This window comes from Panicum hallii, chromosome 7 (genome assembly GCF_002211085.1).
Source record: "Panicum hallii strain FIL2 chromosome 7, PHallii_v3.1, whole genome shotgun sequence".
In the NCBI taxonomy this organism is placed as follows: Eukaryota; Viridiplantae; Streptophyta; class Magnoliopsida; order Poales; family Poaceae; genus Panicum; species Panicum hallii.
Window position 1 is genome coordinate 28,993,152 of NC_038048.1, and position 23,002 is coordinate 29,016,153.

The 23,002-nt window shown below is 46.5% G+C and overlaps 1 protein-coding gene across 1 annotated transcript; it reads left to right on the forward strand.

The window, feature by feature from the left end:
* Window positions 1-12,957: 12,957 nt before the first annotated feature.
* On the forward strand, window positions 12,958-13,446 carry LOC112900585 (ribosome biogenesis protein BOP1 homolog). The gene has a single exon (XM_025969429.1). It carries the CDS (start codon window positions 12,958-12,960, stop codon window positions 13,444-13,446), a length of 489 nt encoding a protein of 162 aa, XP_025825214.1.
* Window positions 13,447-23,002: the final 9,556 nt, after the last annotated feature.

Consider the following 23,002-nt stretch of genomic DNA (forward strand, 5'->3'; position numbering starts at 1 on the left):
CCGACCTTATCATGTTGGCACTTGAAGGCATGGATATTATTTTGAGGATGAATTGGATGACTTTACATGGAGTTACACTAGATATTTCTTCACAAGCCATTGAAACAAATTCACCCGATCACGGAGCCACCACTCTTTAGTTACCATTCCGGGAGTGCATAAACTCTTGTGCTTTCGCGATGGAGGGAGTCAAAATTCGTTGTGGTCTTCATTGACGACATCCTCATATATTCTAAAAATGAAGAAGAGCATGCCAAACATCTTCACATTGTTCTCCAACATCTTAGGGATCATCAGCTTCTCCAAGTGTGAATTATGGCTGGATAGTGTAAAGTTTTTAGGCCACACTATTTGCAGCGAATGCATAGCCGTTGATCCTAGCAAAGTACAAGACGTGATGGATTGGAAACCTCCACCTCCGTTCATCAGATTCATAGTTTTCTTGGTTTAGCCGATTATTATCACCGCTTTATTCTGGATTTCTCCAGAATTGCTAAGCCTATGACTGAACTATTGAAGAAAGGAGTAAAGTTTGTGTGGAGCGAGAAATTTAAAAAAGCTTTCCACACCCTTCGGGAACACCAAACTATAGTCCTAGTCTTAGCTCAACCTGATAACACCAAGCCATTCGATGTTTATTGTGACGCATCTGGTACTGATCTTGGTTGTGTGCTTATGCAAGACAATCGAGTCATTGCTTATGCTTCACGAGCTCTTCGACCCCATGAACAGAATTATCCAACACATGATCTTGAGTTAGCAGTGGTCATTCATGCTTTAAAGATTTGAAGACATTATATTATGGGCACTCATTGCAATATCTACATTGATCACAAAAGTCTCAAATATATCTTCACCCAAGCTGATCTGAATATGAGACAAAGAAGATGGTTGGAATTAATCAAAGATTATGATCTTAAGATGCACTATCACCCAGGAAAGGCTAATGTAGTCGTGGATGCGCTAAGCCGCAAGGCTCATTACAATTGCTTGTCCGTAGAATTCTATAATGGAATGTTATGTCATGAGATGAGGAAACTCAATTTGGAAATGATTCCCCAAGGCACTCTAAACCACATTTCCATTGAACCAACCCTCCACGATCGAATCATCATGGCACAATTACATGATGAGGGTGTTAAAATCATCAAACAAAAACTCTCTCAAGGAGAGGAGAAGTATAAATGTTTTCGCCAAGACCATAATGGGGTTCTATGGTTTGAAAGTCGCATAGTCGTTCCAAAGAATCATGAGCTCCGAAAGCAAATTCTTGATGAAGCCCACCTTTCCAAATTCTCTATTCATCCAGGCAGTAGCAAAATGTATCAAGATCTTAGGCAAAACTTCTGGTGGACTAGAATGAAAAAAATCGCTAAATATCTCTCAAAATGTAACACATATCAAAGAGTAAAAGCTAGCCACTTGAAAGTAGCCGGTACACTTCAACCTTTGCCTATACCATCATGGAAATGGGATGATATAAGTATGGATTTCATTGTTGGATTGCCCAACACCTCCCAAAAGCATGATTACATATGGGTTATTGTGGATAGACTCACAAAGATGGCACATTTTATTTCAGTACACACTACCTACATTGCCGAGAAATATGCCGAGATTTACCTCGATCGCATCGTTTGCTTACATGGAGTACCCAAGACGATTATTTCAGATCGTGGTGCTCAATTTGTAGCACATTTTGGAAACACTTACAAGCTTCTCTTGGCACCAAACTGATTCGAAGCTCACCTTATCATCATCAAACAAATGGGCAAACTGAGAAAGTAAATTAAATACTCGAAGACATCCTTAGAGCTTGTGTCATCCATTATGACAAAAGGTGGGACAAATGCTTACCTCTAGCAGAGTTCATACAACAATAGCTATCAAGCAAGTTTGAAAATGGCACCGTCTGAGGCCTTGTATGGTCGAAGGTGTCGAACTCTTTTGAGTTGGTCCCAAACCGGAGAACATAAAATATTTGGACCAAACTTAGTAATTGAGGCAGAGGAAAAAGTAAGAGTAATACAAGAGAATCTAAGAGTTGCACAGTCTAGGCAAAAGAGCTATTTTGATAAAAGGAGAAAGCCTTTGCAATTTGAAGTTGGTAATCATGTCTACCTTCGGGTTTCACCAACCAAGGGTGTGCAAATGTTTGGAGTGAGAGGGAAATTAGCCCCCCGATATGTCGGTCCTTATGAAATCACCGAAATTTGCGGACCCGTGGCCTATAGAGTGCGACTTCCTCCGCAACTTGCAGCCATCCATGATATATTTCATGTCTCTCAACTTAAGAAATGTATTCGAGTTCCCACCGAAGTTGTTGAACAAAAGAAAATATAGTTAGAGCCGGACCTCTCTTATGTTGAATATCCTATCAAAGTTCTTGATCAAAAGGAAAGGGTCACTAGAAGAAAAGTGGTTAAAATATATAAAATTAATGAAGCCATCATACCAAAGAGAAAGCCACTTGGGAAACTGAAAGTTATCTAAACCAAAATTTTTGAGGTTTTCTAAATTCTTCCCAAGGTATACACACCTTTCAGCACTAGGCTTACGTATACGAATCTCAGGATGAGATTCTTTTTAAGGGGTTAGGATGTAACACCCTAGTTGTTTAAAATGCTAAAATAAGATCATGCATACAACATCATGCATACTGAACAGATAAAATTCAAACAAAGCATTTCAGTCATGAATACATGTGTGTATGCAGGTGTAGGTGTGCATGTGCATGTGTGTGTATGTGTGCATATATGGTTTCTCATAAATATGTTCATAACCATACGTGCCCAACTATTCATAATCAATGTATCATAAAAGCACACTCATATTTTTAGTGCCTAGCAATTTCACTTAAAAGGCCAATTGTAAATTTGAATTTAATTTATTCAGGAATAGGAATTCAAATCCTAGTAGTAGTAAATTGAAAACAACTGTTAAACCATTGCTCAAACAAACTTTTGCCTGAAACAAAAGTTGTAGGTTTTAAATTTTCTACACAACTTTCGTATTCAAAACTTTTTGAGCTGCCATGCAAATTTTGGACAAAAATTGACTTCAAACCAGCCTCCTTTTCCTTTCTCTCTCTCTCTCTCCTTTCTCTCTTTGTCCCTCCCTCCTCTGTTTCCTCTGTTTCCGAACGTGTGCAAGAGCTGCTCACCATGCTGTGGAGCATCCCTGCCGCGCGCTCGCAGCAAAGCCAATGGCTGGCCGCGCCCCTATCTGTGCCAAGCCCCTCCCTGCACCGCGAGCCTGCCCAGCGCGCGCGCCACGCGCCGCGTCTGGATAGCCCAGTCGGTAAGCTCGCCGCCCGGCAAACCGGCGGTCCCAACAGCGCGCCAACCCCTAGCCCTCGCAATCCCACCCATCCACGCCACAATCCTTTTGGCCAGCCAGCCCGCCAACGCCCAGCGGCCACGCGGCGGGGCATCTCTGCTGCCCGCCCCACGACGCATGCCCCGCCGGTGACGCCGCTACCCGGCTTCCTCCCTAGCTGCTGCCGCGCCCAAACCTTTCTTTTCCTCCCTGTGTGCCTATAAACAGCAGCTCAACCTTCCTTTGGTCGCACGCGAGCTCCACGGCGACCTCCATTGCCGTGCACGCCACCTGTACGCTGAGACCCCATTCCAGCACCTCCTTCACTGGGCCGGTTCCCCTCGCCCCACTCGCCCCACTGGACCTCCCTGAGCTGTCAGCCCGCCGCCCCGGCCACCAACTTGTCGGCGCCGCCATCACCATTATCATCTCCACCACTATGACCGCCGGCGACCACCATCAGGCCGCTCCTAGCGCCAACCGAGCACGCAAAAAGGTTGCCCTCATCTCCCTCGTGCTCCCCGCCCCCTTTCCCCTCGCCGCCGGTGAGCCTACTCACCGGATTTCGGCTGGGAACCACCCAGCTCCAGCCAGGTTTTCGATTTAGGGTCCCTGACACAAGAAACCAGAGGCCTATCTATGAGACCTTGTTTTCTTTTGGTTTTCAAAAACAGTGAATTTGTAAATTCATTTAAAAATAACAGAAAAATTGGAAAACTTCAAATTAAAATGTTCTGAGCTCCCTACAATTAGGTCTACAACTTCTGTACAAGACATTGCTAGTTACAAAACAAAACTTGTTCTAGAATATATATTAGTTTTGTTAGCTTTTATTTGTATCTCCTGTTTTAGGAGTGTACTGATGATATTTTTGGAACTTAGGCTAGTCTCTAGATGTTGAGCCTTGTGTAAAAATTTCAAGGCCAGAAACAGTCTATAGATGTAGTTCTTGTTAGATCTTGTTGGATGCACTATTTTGCTAGATTTATTTGTTCATGTTGTTCTGCTTAAAGAATAAGGTTGAAACTTTTCCAGTATTATTATCTTGTTGCATAGATGTTATAGAAAAAGTTTAAAACTTTATGCTTCTGTATAACTTGCTCTTATGTTTCTAGCAATGAATAAATGTATTAAATCAGTATAAATAGTTCTATTGCTTAGAAAAATTTGAAATTTTTACCAACGACTATACTTAAGTATCTAACCATGCTAGAAACATTTGAAGTTCATATGCTCTGTAGAACTGCCAATAAAAATGAATCTTGGAAAGAGTAGATCTATTTTGCTCTATTTTCTGTGCTCTGTGGACTATTCAATAAAATCTGATAAATTCACAGTAGAGTCAAAATAGTCTGGTGATGGCTCTATAAAAATTTGGGAACCAATATTTGCCTAGTTTGATCTGCATAAATGAATCTAGGTTCAAGCAGTAGCTGTGTACTTTATTTTTCATGAATAATCTGCTATATAAAAATGGCTGAAATGTTTACAGTAAGGTTGTCACTAAAAGAGGTGCTCTGCATAAAATTTTCAGGAACAGAACCTATGTCTAGCTTTAGTTTAAGAGTGCCACATTATGCCTTGTGTGGGTAAAAAAGAGAGAGAGAGAAATGGCTGCATGTTAATAACTTATGAAAACACCCTTTTCACCTAATGAGGTAAGAAAAGTTAATTAATACTCTCTAAATGACTGCCCAAGTAAATGTAAATAAAATATTTTACAAATTAACTTGAGTTTTGTTGGTTTACAACTCATGCATATGCATTACATGTACACACTACCGCTCTCACCGACGGAAGGTATAAGTTGGTGCCCGAGTCCGAGAGTGAGCAGCATGAAGCTCAAGTTAATCTAACTGAAGTTGCTGAAGACCCGAACCAAAGTTCGGAAGAGCCCAAGGCTAACTTTGTTCAGGAAGGCAAGCCCCGGAGCATAACCCTATTTTTAAAACTATGCAATGTTGTAATTCTATTTACTTGTGCATTTAAGTTTATAGGAGTTGGTTGGAACCTTAGTTGCATGATCCTAGTACCTATGCTTTCAACACTAGTATGTTTAGGTCGTTAGATTGCCATGCTAATAGGATTCCGGTAAAAGTCGAATGACTGCCTATCACTCGCGAGATATAGGAGTTGTTGTTTACTTATGTTGGAACCAAAAGGTCGCCAAGCGGGGCTTGGTACGATATTCCTATTGATGATTGATGCCCCGTTTGTGTAGCAAAATGGCTAAGGTTCAAGTGTGTGGTAGTGGTGGTCAAGGCTTTGAACGTACTAACCACATACTGAGAATATGGTAATCGGTAAGTGTAGTACCGGATTGACGCGGTGTGTGAACTTTTCCCACTCTCTTGATTTTTCCCATGTGGCCACATGGTGAGTGCATGAGTGACCATGGCCCGGCTTTGTTCTGTGGACCGTGGGCTCTGTACTCAAGGGGAGTGGGTTCTGTTCAAAAACCGAAGATCGAAGGGAATTGTTGCGCGTGTGACTCTCGGAGTAACCACGTGACGTGTGTTTAGGTTTTCCCTTGCAAGGTTAAAAACTCGATTTGAATTGTCCGCATCTCTCAGCTAATTGAGACTGCTTGATCCTTTTACCACATAGAGTAAGAAGAGGAACAATGATGATGATGATTAATACTGTTATATGTTCACTTAGTTCGTTCCACCATGTGTGATATTGGATAGTTGCTTACCTAGAATGGTTAATCAGACTAGAACTTGAAGCTAAAACTTAAAAGTAAGGACTTATTTTAGATGTTTTTCGGCAAAACAAACCCCTCTAGCCAAAAGCCTTGCATGTCTAGAAGTCGGCTAAGTATATTCCACTAGTCGGGTAAGCCTTGCTAAGTATTAGTATACTTAGCTTGCTTGTGGTTTTATTTTCATGTGAGACTTTTGAGGACTTGGTTGCTAGCTTAACTTGACCGTGTGCTCTTCCTTCTGGTTGGTCGGTGGAATGGGATGCATGCCCGGCCAATGATGATCGCGCTGAATGATGTTGTGTATAGGCTTTATCATGATATCTTGTATCATCGTTAGAACTTCTGTTTATTTTCCGCTGCACTGTTGAACTCTGAAAGTACTTTTTTTATGAATTTGGACATGGTTTGCAATAATAATTTATGTTGAACTCTGTAATGTAAAAATTGTGGATTGTTATAATCTCTGGGCTCACCTTCGTGTGGGTTGTATGTATGCTTTGTTTTGATCGGAAAACCAGTGGTTGCATCGGGATGTTACCCAACAGATTGTCATTATATCATGAAGATCAATAAGCAAAAGATTAAGTGACCCTATCATAAAGTTCCAAAGGCAAAGAGTACTTTGCATACGAAATAAAACTCAAATACTCTTTTGATAAACATGCAAAGATTTCATCTCTTCCTACGTGGTTTATTCAAATTTTAGTTTCATTAATTCTGGTGTGCAATTGAATCAAACCTAGGAGGGGATCGGTCAAGGGGGTTGCAAACCTCCGTGTGAAGCTGGAGCTCAGCAGGCGGCTAATAGGTGGGGCCGGCCGGCTTGGAGTAGGCCGGTTGGCCTGCTCTTGTGGCTTGACCCTCAGGTTCAGGTGCCACACGAACAGGCTCGGTCCTAGAGTCCTAATGCAACCTGCAGTTGATCGTTTTGGCACGGGTGCAGGCCGGCCGGCCTGGGGCAGGCCGCCCAGCTCATGTTTGCTTCGTTTCGTGCTCGTCTTCGTCCAGAGACTCGTTGGTGTGCTGTTTTTCTCTGTTCTCTGCACACTTAACCAAAGATCAGAACAGGGGTGTGGTTGGCACACAAGTGTGCACCAACCACTAGAGACATGATGCTAAACAAGCAAACCTTTTTATTTTATTGGAATTAAACTGGGGTGCTGCTGGAATTACAAAGTTGGAAACAAAATTTTGAAATGAAAAAATTAAAATTCAGCACCTATTCCTAAACTAGCCTACACCCTCTAATCTCTCGGGTCCAGGGACCTATAGAGGTCCTCCTTCCTGGTCACCTTGGCAAGGCGCTTAATCTTAGAACACACGCCTTTTTCGGACGGTGTCCACCTTGTCATCAAGATCCATTCATCCGATCTCGGACTCGGCCACGCGCTCATACATGTTGTTCAACTTGAGCTGGAGCACGGCGAATTGTCTCCTCAACATGGCGATGTTGCCATCTTCATCATCTTCCTCATTTAATAAAGGAGGGCAGGGATACCTAGATAGGTAGAGCAACCAAGAGAGCCGCCAACAGGCAGCTTAACACCCAAGCGCAGGGCGCAATATACAGCATCCCAAAACAGGACGTAGGGTATTACGCTACTCTAGCGACCCGAACCTATTTAAATCTGTGTCTTGTGTCCTTGCGTTCACCTTCAAGTTCCAGATCCGGCGGTTCCTCACCAAATAATCACCTACCTTAGGGTATCCCTAGGTAGGTCAACGGTAAAAACACCGACAGCTGGTGCCCACCGTGGGACAGATCGTCGCGATCATTGGGCGAATTTGAAGGACCTCTCCATCAACATCAATCCACTCAAAGTGGCGGATTGATACTTCGTGCATATGCATCGGCGGATCGATTCATCGAGTTCGAGATCGGATCCTTCGGCGAACGGCTACATCGACTTCGAATACTCAGCTCGACTTCGCCTCGCGCTACAACGTTGATGCACCACGGCCGCCAACCTCGATGACCCGGTTCAACTTTGGCTTGTGCCGCAATGTCCGCGCGTAGCAGCGACGAGGTCGACTACTTCGAGCTCGCGAGAAGGCTCGGCGACCCGCCGACGACTACTTCGACTACTCGTCTCGACTAGAAACTAGTCGAGGGTGAGCCTCATAGCAACGACTACATCAACTACTCGTCTCGACTTGAAAACTAATCGGAATCGACTCCAACTAGTCGAGCTTCATCAACTAACCATTGCAGCTCCATCAACGAGCTCCACGGCTTCGTCGACATTCATCCACGAATTAAGCTAAGTGGCTTATACCTTTTTCGACTTGTTCTTCACAAGATCGGCTACCTTTTGGGGGTACGCCTCTCGATGGGCATGAAACCCTCGGGGGTTACACCATGATCGACCACTTATCCGTGTACGTCTCTCGACGGGCATTGAAACCCTCCAGAGCTACACTTCGCCGACTCCTTATCCGTGTACGACTCTCGATGGGCAATAAAACCCTCGGGGGCTACACCATGATCGACTGCATATCTATGTACGTCTCTCGATGGGCATTGAACCCCTCCAGAGCTACACTTCGTCGACTACTTATCCATGTACGACTCTCGATGGGCAATGGAACCCTCCAGAGCTACACTTCGTCGACTACTTTTGCGCATGACGCATCCTCTTTGTCGCATGACACTACTTTCTGCTCGTTGTCTCCTCTTAACGGTCCCTAATCTACTCGAGTAGCAAATGCCTTAATCCGTGAAACCTATAGTCCCCAGTCATGACCTAAGCGACCCGTCCTGTATGAGCGAAGGCTAGAGATCTAAGCGACTCATACATGATATGAGCGAAGGCAAGAGACCTAAGCGACTCGTACATGATATGAGCGAAGGCCCTAGACCTAAGCGACTTGTACATGCTATGGGCGAAGGCTAAACTGGGACCGGGTGAACGTAAAGGGTGGTCTACTCAGGAGATTTAAATGGCCTAAAGAAGAGCTCGACACAGCAATTTTTACACCGAATAAATTTTGGTGTCTTCACATTATTACTAAGTACTACTCGGTACTTTCACATTATGCTACATAATGTATGCATTATCTTTTTTCAGATCAAGCTTCGGCAACAACCCTCTAGGCAGCACGGCGTGCCATCAACTAGTTCCCAGGCTCGGGGGCTGGGCGATGCACACTGCTCGACATGGCTCCTTCGGCTCCCCTAGCTCGTAAGCTCGGGGGCTGGACGCCGCAAAACTATTCGAAGATGACTCATATGAAGACTGAGAGTGCAGAAGAAACCATAAGTCACCGCACGGTTAAATAAACCAGCGGGAGGCGAAGAGTTTTTCTTAGAATTTCGGAGTCACACCAATGCCACGATTCTTGGATTCTTTTTTTCCAAAGTTTAAGAGACTTGGATTCAAGGCTCGGGGGCTGCAAGATACGTGGCATCGACTACTTATTTTTCGAAAGTACTTGAAGAGTAAGTAAGGAAGACTCAAGACTAAATTGACCCTCAGCCTGATTCTTCAATTCAACCTAAGCCTCGGGGGCTACTCCATATGGAGTACGATTTTCCATCGCACCCCACACCAAAGAAGACTTGAAGCTATTCGGGGCATGAGCACCTCATAGCCTCGATGCAACCAAGGAAGTACTCGAAGAAGACCATCAAGATGGAGTTTCAGAAGAAGCCGAAGACTACTTCAGAAGTACTCGAAATGCCTGCAGTACTCGGCTATGAAGAGCTCGGGGGCTTGTCAGGGATAGATCACCTAGGTACCGCAAGGAAGCTACCCGTGAGGAAAAAGAAGTCTGATTCCTACTAGGATTCCCTTGTAATCCTATTAGGACTCATACCTTGTAATCCTACTAGGACTCATACATTGTAATCCTACTAGGAATCCTGTCCCCTGGGATATATAAAGAAGGGCACGAATACCTAGATAGGCAGAGCAACCAAGAGAGCCGCCAACAGGCAGCTCAACACCCAAGCGAAGGGCGCAATATACAACACCCCAAAACAGGATGTAGGGTATTACGCTACTCTAGCGGCCCGAACCTGTCTAAATCTGTCTTGTATCCTTGCGTTCACTTTCAAGTTCCAGATCCGGCGGTTCCTCACCAAATAATCACCTAACTTAGGGTATCCCTAGGTAGGCCGACGGTAAAAACACCGACACCTCCCCTGCAGCCGGCCCACGGCCTCTCCCTCCTCTCTCCTTTCTTCCCCCGCACGGCCCAAGCCAGCCCGCGGCCTTCCTCTCCCTCCCCTCCTTTCTTGACCCCCCCTACGCGCGGCCCACCAGCCTCCCCGGCCCAGCTCTCCCGCGCGTCCCTCCTCACGCCCTCTCTTCTCCTTCACCCGCTGACGACCAGGGCCCGCCTGCCAGGGTCGTCCCCGACCTCGAGCTAGGCTCAGGGTCGAGGCTGGGTCGGACGCAGCGCCTCTCCCGGCCGCTCTCCGCCTCGAGCCCGCACGCCCAGGAGCGCAGCCGCCCCAATTTAAGGCGCCGCCACCCCATGCCCTAGCCCCCACGCCGCAGCCGCCGCCTCTCGCCCCGAAACCCTAGCGCGCGCCCTCCGCTGCCGCCATTGCCGCCCGCGCCTCGGGCCGCCGCCGCAACGCCGCTCCGCTACCGCCCGCCGTCGCACAACCACCGCTAGAGCACCGAGTCGTGGTGAGGATGCTTCCCGGCCATCTCTCTCTCTTCCTCTCGCTCTCCCGCGCCCGCACGACCTCGCCGGAGTCCCCGAGCCGCCGCTAGCCGTCGCACGGCTGCTCGGGCCAATTTCGCAGCCTCTAGACCCCCTAGATCGGTTCCCCTATCGCGCTCTACCTCCCCGTCCAGACCGCATTCCAAACCGACGCCGGGAACGCGATTTCGCGTTTTCCCGGCGAGCCGCCGGCGTCCCGCCGCCGTTTCAGCCGCCGCCCGAGCCGCCAGCCAATCCCCTCCATCGGATCTTGATCCAACGGCCCAGATCCGATCTACCCCGAGTCAAACGGATCTAATATCGGTCAACCCGTGCCTCTTTTGCAGTTTAGCCCTTAAGTTTTCCAGAAATCAACCCGCAGTCCTTTCCAGTTCAAAAGTAATCACGGATAGGTTCTTTTCTTTTTGTTTAGGCCCCTGTAGTTTTCCAAAATAGAACCCGTCATCCTAGACCCCTCTGTTTTGCAGTCTAACCCCTCTATCTAGGGTTTAATTACAATCTAGCCCCTGGTTTCTTCGTTTAAGGCCCTTCTAGTTTCAAATCTTTTATAGATAAGCCCCTGGAGTCATGTTTTAGCCCTAATTTCTCCGTTTTAACTCCGATTTCATCGATTCTTGCGCTCACACGACCCTTACGACTTATACAATAGTTTTAAAACATTATTTTGCTCTATTTATATTGTTTAGTGTACTGTTTCTTATTTATTGTATTTGTTTGCTTGTATGTACTTGTGTGATACGATAGAAGGTGCGGAGTTCGAGGGTCCGCAGGAGCAAAGCTTTGAAGGCGTTCCTGAGCAGCAGCAGTTCTTTGCCGAAGGCAAGTGGTCCTTGATCATATTTTCATCCTAATAACTTTCTAATTATACATATTTATTTTATATGCATGCATGTGTCTAGAATATTACATTTATGTTGTAGCTATGCTAGTTGCTTATATTAGACTTTGGATGGCTTGGAAATCAAATGACCACCTATTTTCTTCATGTCCTTGGAATATTGTTATGGTGATAATTAAGATCATTGAATTAATTGAAATATGGAGAACCACCCAGGAAATTAGTACAACCACAGTACTATATGGCTCTTGTCTTGACTAATTAATTAGAAACCTTAGCTTGTCATGGTCTTACCGAAAGGGCAAGAGGGGAGTGCGTTGATGGGGTATAGCTCAGTCCTCTTGGAGGCTTTGTTTATGGTCCTTGGCTAAGGTACCACCTCATTAGGGAGAGTTATGACCACTGCAGCCTGAAACCTTAGCGGATCGTTGCAAGTTAGGGAATCTTTGTAAAGGCCTCGTAGTGAATCCCTGCCACTCACCTCGGAAGTGTTTAAGGGCCTTGCAAACCCAAGCATTAAGGGAAACACGAATTGTGGGTAAAGTGTACAACCTCTGCAGAGTGAAAAGCTAAGGTGCTCACGGTTAAGAGCGGCTTGGACCCTCACATGATAATTGAACTCAAAGATAATTTAAGTTGATGTTCTTTATTTATTTATGTTGTTGTATAGTTTTTTCTATCTTTTATTTAAGGGTTGGTATAACCCTAAACCTAGTTAATGCTTGCTAAATAAATTTGACCAACTAGAAATGCATATCGCAGTCAAACCATGTCAGCTTATCCTTGATTTGGCCTTGCATGTCATATAATTTACTTCACTTGCTGAGTACCAACCATAAGTGTACTCACACTTGCTTTATTAAAACAAATGCTGCTCAGAACAAGATAATTGTCCGGAGTTTCCTAAAGATTTTGAGGAGTACTAGGCGTATGTCTCCCAGTCAACTGCCTGTGAAGTTGAAGTTCCACTGCTAGTCAAACGTTTATTTATTCGTTTAAGATTAAGACTTTCAGTCATGTAATAAAGTACTATATTTTCCTATTTCGTTATGACATTGTTCGGATATACACTTGTTTTGTCTATCATATGTGTGGAACTTGATTCTAGCGCACATATGAGATGCATTCGGTTCTCTTTTCAAAACTGGGTGTGACAGAAGTGGTATCAGAGTCGTGTTGACTGTAGGACGTTAGCCTAGTTAGCAATGGTCGAATTTTAAGGCTCATCTTGCTTAGTAATCCAGCTTCATCTTGCTTGCTTTTCAAAATTGCTTAAATCTTGATTATATCACTATTGTCTCATCCCTGATGTCATGCTTGCCTCTCAAGTGTGTTGATTTTGAAACTTCTTCTTGCTTTAAGGTCACTCTTAGCATTTTCTAAATATCCTCTATCTTGCGCTGTCCTCATTTTGTTACAGATGGCCAGGACCAGGCAGATCGCTCGCAAGCGCACCCGTGGGCCGCCTCACCCGATCCAGCATCCTCAGGAGGAGTCCGAGCAGGAGGAACCCGAGCAGCCAGAGGACTTGTTCGAGTTTGTGGAGGTCGACGATGACGGCGATGATGACGACCACTACGGCTACTACGGAGGAGGAGGCTGGGTGGACACCGATACCAAGGAGGAGCCCATGGAGCTGCCTGAGGATCATCCCGACGCCGCATATGACAGCCAGGAGGATGGTGCAGGAGGAGGTGGTGCCAATCCAGGTGCCGCAGGAGGAGATGATGATGAAGATGAGGATGAGGACCCAGCAGAGCCCGATGGTGGTGATGAGGATCCAGATGAGGATCCAGATGATGGTCCAGCGCCAGCTGAGGCTACAGACCCACCACCACCTGAGCCCCACTACGAGATGCAGATACATCATCTGGACTACGCTGAGGGTCCACTCCCAGCACTACTCTAGAAGGCCATGCAGAGAATCGGCTTTCCACTGATGCCACGCTATGAAGCTCGCATGTACAAGAATGCTCAGCAGGAGGAAGAATGGTTGGTGGCAGTGGTGATCAGTGTCCCAGATGAGAAGAATGGCAGCCAGATGGAGTACTACAAGCACTTCGATGATGTGCCCAGGAGGACTTTGGTCGCAGGGACTAGTGAAGCTGCCAGGAGGGCTCTCTACTATCTCTGTCATATGTATCGGGAGGAACTCCAGGGCACCGAGTTCCGACTGTTTCCACGCCGGAAGAAGGGTGGCATGTGTGCACAGATTCCTGCCCCACTTCCTACAGACAGAGGTCCGCTCATGGATACTACACAGGAGTTGGTCGCCGCCCTTAGCACCAACTTGGATGCAGCTGGGGCAGAGCTCCAGGAGGTCAAGAGAAAGCTGAGGAAGATGATCAGGGAGAAGGCAATACTAGAGGCTCAGCTGAGAGGAGATCTAGAGTTACCCCCAGAGTACAACAGCGATGAGTCCGTCAAGTACCTGGCAGAGTCACCTCCCCGCAAGCGCGTCCACTACGGACAGCCCGGCTACCGCACCCGCTACTGTTAGAGATGATAGATCTAGGAGTTTAAGTTAGGAGAGTCTTAAGAGTCTTTTGTAATCGTTAGATCGAACGGTTTTATAGTTTGTTTAATCTAGTTAGTGTGCTAAGTGTGCTTGGTTTTGTGAAAATGTTTGATTTGGATCTTTGTAATGATTGTGACAAATTGTGGAGTGATGACCACAGTTATATCAAGTTTATAATAAAGATAATAGTTTAGTTAAGCTTGGGGTTGCCTATTCTATCTTCCTTTGCTGTCTTTACCTTATCCTTGCTCCTATTTATTTTTTCCATGATTAAATTCATGAGTCTCACTTTTCTAACCGATCAGATGGTGAACACCAGGTCCGGGTCAGGAGTTGATCAGCCTGCAGTACCGCGTCAGGGAGCAAGCAACAGTAACAACCCCGATCCTCAGCCGAGTCAGCAGCACCAGACACCACCCGCAGGGATGGAGCAGTTCCTCGTAGCCCAGACTCAGCTACTCGCCAACATGCAAGCCCAGATGAATCAAGCTCCACCACCACCACCGCCACTAAGAGACAGGCACAGGGAGTTCATGAGGCACAAACCTCCCTCCTTCTCTCATGCACCTAATCCTCTGCAAGTCGATGATTGGATCAAGACGGTGGAGAAGATGCTGGATATTGCTCAGTGCACCGATAGGGAGAAGGTTCTCTATGCTTTAGGCAGACTGGAAGGAACCGCTGCAGATTGGTGGGATGCTTACACCGCAGCTCACAACACCCCCAACACCATCACCTGGCAGGAGTTCAGGCATGAGTTCCGGAAGCAACACATACCCAAGGGTCTGATGAAACTCAAGAAGGAGTTCCTCACGCTGAAGCAGGGAATGATGTCGGTGAGTGAGTACCAGGACAAGTTCATTCAACTGTCTCGCTACGCTTCCGCAGATGTGGCAGATGATGAAGAGAAGCAGGATCACTTCAGAGAAGGTCTGATTAGTCCTATCAAGTATCAGCTGATGGTGCACACTTTTGAAAACTTTCAGAAGATGGTGGACAATGCCATCCTGGTGGAGCATGCTCGCAAGGAGATGGGTGAGCAGAAGAGAAAATTTGAGTCGTCAGGGCAGTGCGGCAACAACTCACATCCCCGTTACACGTCCCCGCAAGGAACACCTTTCCGCACCGAAGGATAGAAGATCAACTATGGGCAGAGTCAGTATCCGTGCTTCAACCAACAGGGTCAGCAGCAGCAGCAAGCTCAGTATGCCGGTCAGTCAGCACAACACCCCAACTTCCCACAGAATCACCAGAACACCCCTACTGGGATACCTATGAGGAACAATACTCCTGCTCCCACCGGTGGCAATGCGTGCTTCAAATGTGGAGAGGTGGGACATTATGCAAATGCTTGTCCCAAGAGGAACATTCAGAATACTCCAGGGCAGTTCAATAACAGTGGACAGATGCAGACTCCACAGCAGCAGCAACCTAGAAACAACAACCAGACGCCGCAGAACAACAGGGGTCATCAGAACTACGTCCGCGGGCGTGTGAATCATGTGGCCATGGAGACCGCTCAGGAGGATCAGGACGTTGTGTTCGGTATGTTTCTCATCAACTCAGCCCCTACATCAGTTTTATTTGATTCTGGAGCATCGTATACTTTTATTTCTGCCGAGTATGTCGCTAAGTACTCCATTCCCCTATGCACCATGCCTAGTTCCATGCTAGTGAATTCACCTGGGGGTAATATGAGGGCTGTGTACCATTGTCTTGGGGTGAAGATACAGATTATGGGAAGGGAATTCTATGCAAATCCAATTGTATTGCAGTCCAGTAGCATTGACATAATTCTCGGAATGGGGTGGTTGACAAAGTATGACGCAGTTATTCACTGTTCCAAACGGTCAGTAACTCTTACTAGTTTAGAGGGTGAACAATTTGAATTCATTGCAACACTTCCGTCAGCAGCAGACTGTGCAGTGAACTAGTTGAAGGCAGGTTCAATTGAGGACATCAGAGTCGTCTGTGAGTATTCGGACATCTTCCCCGATGATTTGCCAGGTACGCCACCTGAATGCGATGTTGAATTCATCATAGATCTTTTACCTGGTACCGCACTTATTGCTAAGATGCCATATAGAATGTCGGTTCGTGAATTAGAGAAACTTAAGAAACAGTTAAAAGAACTACTAGATAAGCGGTTCATTCATCCTAGTTCCTCACCATGGGGAGCCCCCGTCATATTGGTGCGGCTCCTGGCGCGGGCAAGCTGGAGGCGCGGCTCGGGGCCGGCGCGGGCTGGCGGCGGGCGGCGCGCTGGGCGAGCAGGCGCGGCTGGGGCGGCCGGCTCGGCGCGGTGGTGGGCCGCGGCAGCGGCCAGGTGTGCGGGCGTCGCGGGCTGTGGCGGCGAGCGTCTGCAGGCGATGCGGAGCGGCGCCAGCGCGAGCGGGAGCCGGAGCAGCGGCGCGCGGAGCGCAGAGCTGGGCCCAGACGCAGGCGACGGCGGGCGGAGGCAGGCCGGCGCTGAGGCAGCGGGCCAGCAGGCTGGGGCAGCGGCTGGTGCGGGCCGTGGCTGACGCGGTGGAGCGGCTCGGGTGCAGGGCGCTGGCGGGCACTGGCTGTGAGAGCGCGCGCGGTGCGACATGGCTCGGGTGGCGCGCAGAGCGGCAGTGGTGAAGGCAAATGATGCGCAGGCGGGCCGGTGAGCGGAGCGTGACGATGCAGACTGCGCTGGCGTGCGGCCTAGAGTATGCACAGGCGGCCGGGCGAGCTAACGCAGGCAGGACGGCTCGCGAACGCGGAGGGCGCTGGAGACGCGGTTGGCGGCGCGCGCTTGAATGGCTCGGCCAGAGCAGGAGCAGCATGCGCACGGCCGGAGGTGCGCGCGAACAGGAGCACGCAGGCGCGGGTGTGGACGCTGCTCGCGCGGGAGGCGTGACGCTGACGCGTGAGTGGCACGTGAGCCAAGTGGCGCTAGAGCGGTTCGTGGGCGGTGCCGGAGCGAACCTGAACGACGCCGAACGGGTGACGCGAGCGTGCGCGCGATGACGCGCGAAAGCAGGCGGTGTGTGCAAGTGTTGGGCAGCCGGAACAGATCGGGCCCATGAGCGCGAGTAGGCGATGCTGGAGTGCGACGTGCCGAGCAACGGCACGCGCAGGAGGAGTTGTGGTGGAGAGCTGTTTCGCGAGATGCAGGAACGCGATGGCCGTATCGAGGACGCAGCTCAGGTGTTCGACGAAATGCCGATACGCGTGGTGCTGGAGAACGCGAGAGCCCTGCTGTTGGGCGAGGCATCAAGGGTGCAAGACGCCGTCGGGCGGATGCTGCAACAGTATGCAGAGCAACGGTGTGCAGATGCAGCGCGACAAGGCTGAGGCGACGCGGGTTCAGCAGATGAGGAGGAAGAAGAGCAGCAGCACGAGGTGGTCGAGGCGGAAACAGCGGCGCGGTTTTGACAGCAGCTGATCCGCAAACAGCATGGCGTCCAGGGTTTCCTCCCAGGGTTTGACCATGTCAAGTGCTCAGCGTGGGGCGGCGGAGGCCACAGTTAGTGATGCGGCTACGAGTTTGGCGAGGCGAGTCGGAAGGAGGAGTTGTGGAGCGAAGGCGGCAGTTAGGCGTGACGAGCTCGGAGGAGCCTCGATGCAATCACACACGGCAACCCTTCCCGGCAAACTTCTTCGTCATCGTTGGAGTCTCGTCATCGTCGAGCTTTTCTCTTCGCCGATCCTATCACCATGGGAATTACTTTCCGCCCATTCTTCTCCACAACCAAGGTTTGCCCTGACCTACTGAATCTTCTTAATGCCGACGATTCCTTTGCCGGAATATCGTCGTTATCTTCCTGTTATCTGTTTTCCCGGACCAGGGACTTGATTGCTATATTTTAAAAAGTTCTAGGGTGTTCTTTGTAAATTTTCCAAATCTTTCTGTATTTCAAAACGATGTACTTCTACATTTCATAGATTTTCGTAGGAAGTTCATAAAAATGTAAAACCAGTTTTGTTGAAACCCTAAGTTAAACTCTACAAGTTTTATGTTGTGATCTTGAGTTGAAGTCTTTGATGTGTGGTTTAGGTCAAATGTTAGGGAATGAATGTTTTATTGTGCTTTATATTGTATGCTTCATAGAATATATGTCTTAGATAGAAATGTGTGATATTTAGTTAGTCCTTTCATATGAGTGCTCATATCTCTGCCCTCAAGACATTGTCCTCGTCTTGATTATCGTTTCCTTAAGGTTCTCTTCGTATAAAAATCTATGTTAGTCCGTGTCTATCTACTGCTTAGCCACTACATCTCTGCAGCTATGCTTTAACGTCGGCTTTTAGCTCAGCTGCTAAACATCCGTTTCCTTTGAATCTATGATGTTTCATTGTAACGGCTGTCCGCCGATACATTTCTTTCGGTATGTTTCTACCCTCGGCTGGTTAGCTGATACGGTCATTACCTTTCTAGTATTGGCTACTGCCGATACAGTTCTTTTGTTATGTTCTACATCGGCTGTACATAGTCGATGTATCGGAGATGCACACACAATCTTAGGACTTTTTCTATCGGCTGATCTAAGCTAATCCTAGTTGTCTTCCATATCGATCAAATGTGGTCGATCCATCCTTAGTTTTCCATCCTTATCCACACACTTCTATCAGTCGATCTATCGACTGAGAGGTCGGCCTTATACTTATCGGTCATATACCCTTAACCACACTCCATTCGGCTATACGTCACTCAATTGCTGTGCTGACGTAATCGAGTCGATACAACCACACCTAGTTACCTAGAATAACACTTAAGCACATCTCAGTTAAGACAATTGCTTTAGGAATCATCCTTCTACCAAGATAATCGATGCTTTCATCGATCATCTAGAAACCTAATGCATCTTTCCATCAGCTAAACCTCCGTTGTTTCCAATCGGCTCTGTCGTAATCTTCAACGAGTAGCCGATTCTAGTGAGTTGTCCCCCTAAAGCTCTATCTAGGTTTAGTTCAGATCTTTTTGGTTGATATGTGAATAGTATGTTGTATGAATGCTGGTTTGCAATTGAATTGTGAAGTAAGGTAGTTTTATGTGCACACTATGAATGGAATGTTGCATTGCATGTAGATACGACTACTTCCGCAGACAGTACCTACGAGATCTCCCCGGAGTCTACGGAGGATGTTCCTGAAGACCAAATGAACGTCACCAAAGGATTATCTGAAGCCCCGAACCAAAGTTCGGAAGATATTGACTTTACTGACTTCAGACCCACCAGTAAAGGCAAGCCCCGGACATAACCCACTATTTTAATTATACTGCAATCTATATCTATTTACGTATTCTATGCATTAAGTTCTTAGGAAATTGCTTGAAACCCTAGTTGCATTCTCCTAGGAACCGATGTATTGAATACTAGTATTTGAGTCCGGCTAGCTGCTATGCTAATAGGGCCGGTAGAAGTCGGGTGATTTCCTGTCACTCACGCGATATAGGAATTGTAATGTTTACATTCCTGTTACCACTATAAGGATGCCGGACGGGAGTTTTGTGCGGTATCATGGTTGAGGTGATACCCCGTCTGTGTTGATGAATCTGATAAGGTCGCAGTGTGTGGTAGTGCGGGTTAAGCGTTTGAAAGTACTAGCCACATGCCGTGAGTTATGGGTAAGCGGTAAGCCTAGTAGCCAATCGGCCCGAGGAGTGGACATACCTCCCACCACATGTATTTGGTTCTTCTGGTTACTTGGTTCGACTGGGGAAATACGTGTTGCAAGGGCAACCAGGAATACGGGTTTTGTAGTCGCGCTACAGACGTATGTCCTGCACACATTGGGTGTGCGTATGTTCCTGCAGTCGCTTGTGGTGGATCTGATCCACGAGTCGGAATGAAAGGCAAACGGTTGCTTCGGAACGACCCTTTGGTGTTCCAAGCGTGTGAGTTAGGTTTACCTTGCAAGGTTTGAAATTCGATTCAGAATCATCCGCTTCTCACGAAGATTGAGACTGCTTGATCCCTTTACCACATAGAGTAACAAGAGCAATGTTATGATTATTAAAGATGATGTTTGGCTAAAGATCTTACCATGCTTGAGTAGTTATAGGTGCTCACCTAGAATGGATAATCAACTAGAACCTGAAAGGTAAAAGTTGAAATTAAGGATCTACTCTTTGTTGCTTTTCAGCTGAACCTAAATCCAGAACCATTATAAGCCTTCATAAGTCTAGTTACATGGCTATGTATACCATAACCGGGTAAGCCTTGCTGAGTATTAGTATACTCAGCCTTGCTAGTTGTATGTTTTTCAGGTGATATCTGTGAAGACCCTACTCTTCCCTTGTCTTGGCCCTATGCTTTTCCAGAAGTTTGGTCCGTGGAGTGGGATCCGTCCCCGGCCAACCCTGATGATACCGAGTGATGTCGTGCCCGGGCTTAGCATGACATCCGTCTTGACGACGTGCTGTAGATCATCGCGTATGTTTTCCGCTGCCAAAAATCATAGCTTTAACAGTTTGTAATATTTTCTCTAGGTTCGAAACTTCGTATTACTTTTATAAACTCTTGTAATGTAATTTCCTTCGATGTAAAATATGATGGTGATTGTATCTCTGGACTCACCTTCGTGTGAGGTAACCTTATTGATCCTGTGTATCGGTGGTTTATCGGGACGTTACCCGACAGGCCAAGGGATTATACCGTTTGAAGCACGTTGGAGCCCTCTGGAGTGGACTCGCGTAGTTGAGCCGGTATAATTCAGGTTGGTTCTGCCACAGCTGGTATTAGAGCTATAAGGTTACCCTGGAGATACATTTTACCTTAAAAATACTTTCAGTATAAAAGTTTGACCAACAAAGTATTTGGCAAAACTACGTTGGATTCGTTAAGGATTGAGCTTAGTACGTAAAGCCCTAGGGTAATGTTTATGAGGGAAATAGAGGTGGCTATAATATATGTATATATAATCTTAACTACCAGCATTACTTTTCTGTCAAAACTTAAATTCCTGCACAACTCAATGTTACTTTCTGTAACGACATCTTCGACGGTGAGGTAAGGAGGTAAGGATCCTCAGCCAACTGAGGGAGCTTGGCCTTCCCGTCGGTGATGCGAACCGAACGCTGTTTCTCAAGCAGTGGCCTACTTGAGATGCTGCCAATGTACCAACCTCGGTTGACTACATTGGGAGTATATGGTTCGGCGCAGGGTATGGCGATCGCAGATCATACCCCCGCATTTTGCGGTACCCCCGTGAATACGTTATCTCGATAACGTATGTTAACGTTGTCTGTACGGCGGTAATTGTACAGATGCTGTTTCTATAGTGAACAGTAATGTTTGGGGACGCTTTCATGACATGCTGGCATGAAAGGTTCAACATATATATATTGTGATTTTCTGTAGGTACGCTAACCTCGTTACGTAAGCTTGAACGTAAGAACGACTAGTATATATAGGGAGAGACGTATTTATATGATGCCACCGTAACTAACCACGTAAGACCAAGATTACTTGGCAGTTATTTTTTTTGTTTGTGAGGACGTGTAGAACGTGCATGCATCATGACATCTTGGATTGACCTGATTGTCTTGTTTGTTACGTTAATGTATTGAAACATGTGCTTGTATCTGAATGCCTGCCTAAACTTGGTGATGTAGGAGTTAACGTAATTTGTTAGGCTATCTTAGAGTTAAAGAAGTCTTTTGTGAATCAAGTGGATTTGGTTATGTTTGAACCCAATCACGGATTTTAGTTTGACCGCTAAATCAAATCTTTGATTCTGCTTTGAATCTGTTTCGGCAGAACCATTGAACTTCTCCTTTGATGGTTAAACCTTGATAATCATCAAGAAATCCTTCAATCCATCATTCGGTGATTCATCTATCCTTTCATATGTTGTACCTTATATTGTTGGCTATTCTGGTTACAACATCTGAAAGTTGCACCTTCAATTCTTGCTCAGATGATTTTGGACAAATTAAAAAAGATGTATGACAATAATTATTTTTGGATATAATTCTACTGGCAAAAATCATGCATCATAACACATACCATCATGGTTAGTGCATGATGTTACATCGTTATCGGAAGATCCGTAGACTAACTAACGAGTGTGCCTCTAGTACAACTTCGGGTTGTCTTCGGTTTCCTAAGTCTTTCTTGCTGCTGTTGGCACTATAGGGTTGCTATTCCTCTTTTGTGGTGGTGTTTAATCACATGACCATGATGCCGTGTCGGAACCTAAGGCCTCATGTGCGCTGCAGCCATATGATTGAGCCATTAGGGGCGCACTGGTGACTAAGTACATGTGACGTAACCCCACTGCAATCTTTTCTTATGCAACCTTACTAGTGTCCTAACATCTGATCTTTGCTCAAGGATATAGAGCTACCCAGGTGTTCGTTACGAGAGAACGGCTGTAGAGTGCGACTCATATGCATCATCCACTCATGAGGGTATGCATCATGCTTCATGCATTTCATACGTGCATGCATTGCAAGTGTCGTCATCCTTGCATCATGGTGTATGCATCATTTGATCAACATCATGGCAATTGCATTGTGTCTTATGCATCATCTCAGTCGTGCATGGGATCCCTCATCCTCATGTTGCACCATCATTGTAATCATACATCTCAGCAGTGCATCATGTTCATGGTTATATATCGAGCATTGCACTCTGAATTGAAGCATCTTATCATTATCCCTTGATTGCATCAGCATAAATAGGCATGTTTTGCAATCAACCTCATTTAAATCATTCAGGTAATAAACTCTGAGCAGAAATGTTTCAAACCTCACTTATCAGTCTCTTGTGCTATCCTTACTTGTTGTCCATGAGTTTTGTGATGAATGTCATCGACATTTATCGTCCTTATGTATAATATCTTATCTTGTTAAACTCATCTATGTACCATCTCTTCATGTTCTCGTTATACTCATCTCGTCATGCTCTTGTCATCAACCTCAATCTTCTCTAGTATGTTTGTTTTCTGTTACTTTTGATGGGTGAATTGCTTC

Coding starts and splice junctions, on each gene's coding strand:
- LOC112900585 (XM_025969429.1), top strand. CDS start 12,958: ATGGCCAGGACCAGGCAGATCGCTCGCAAGCGCACCCGTGGGCCGCCT.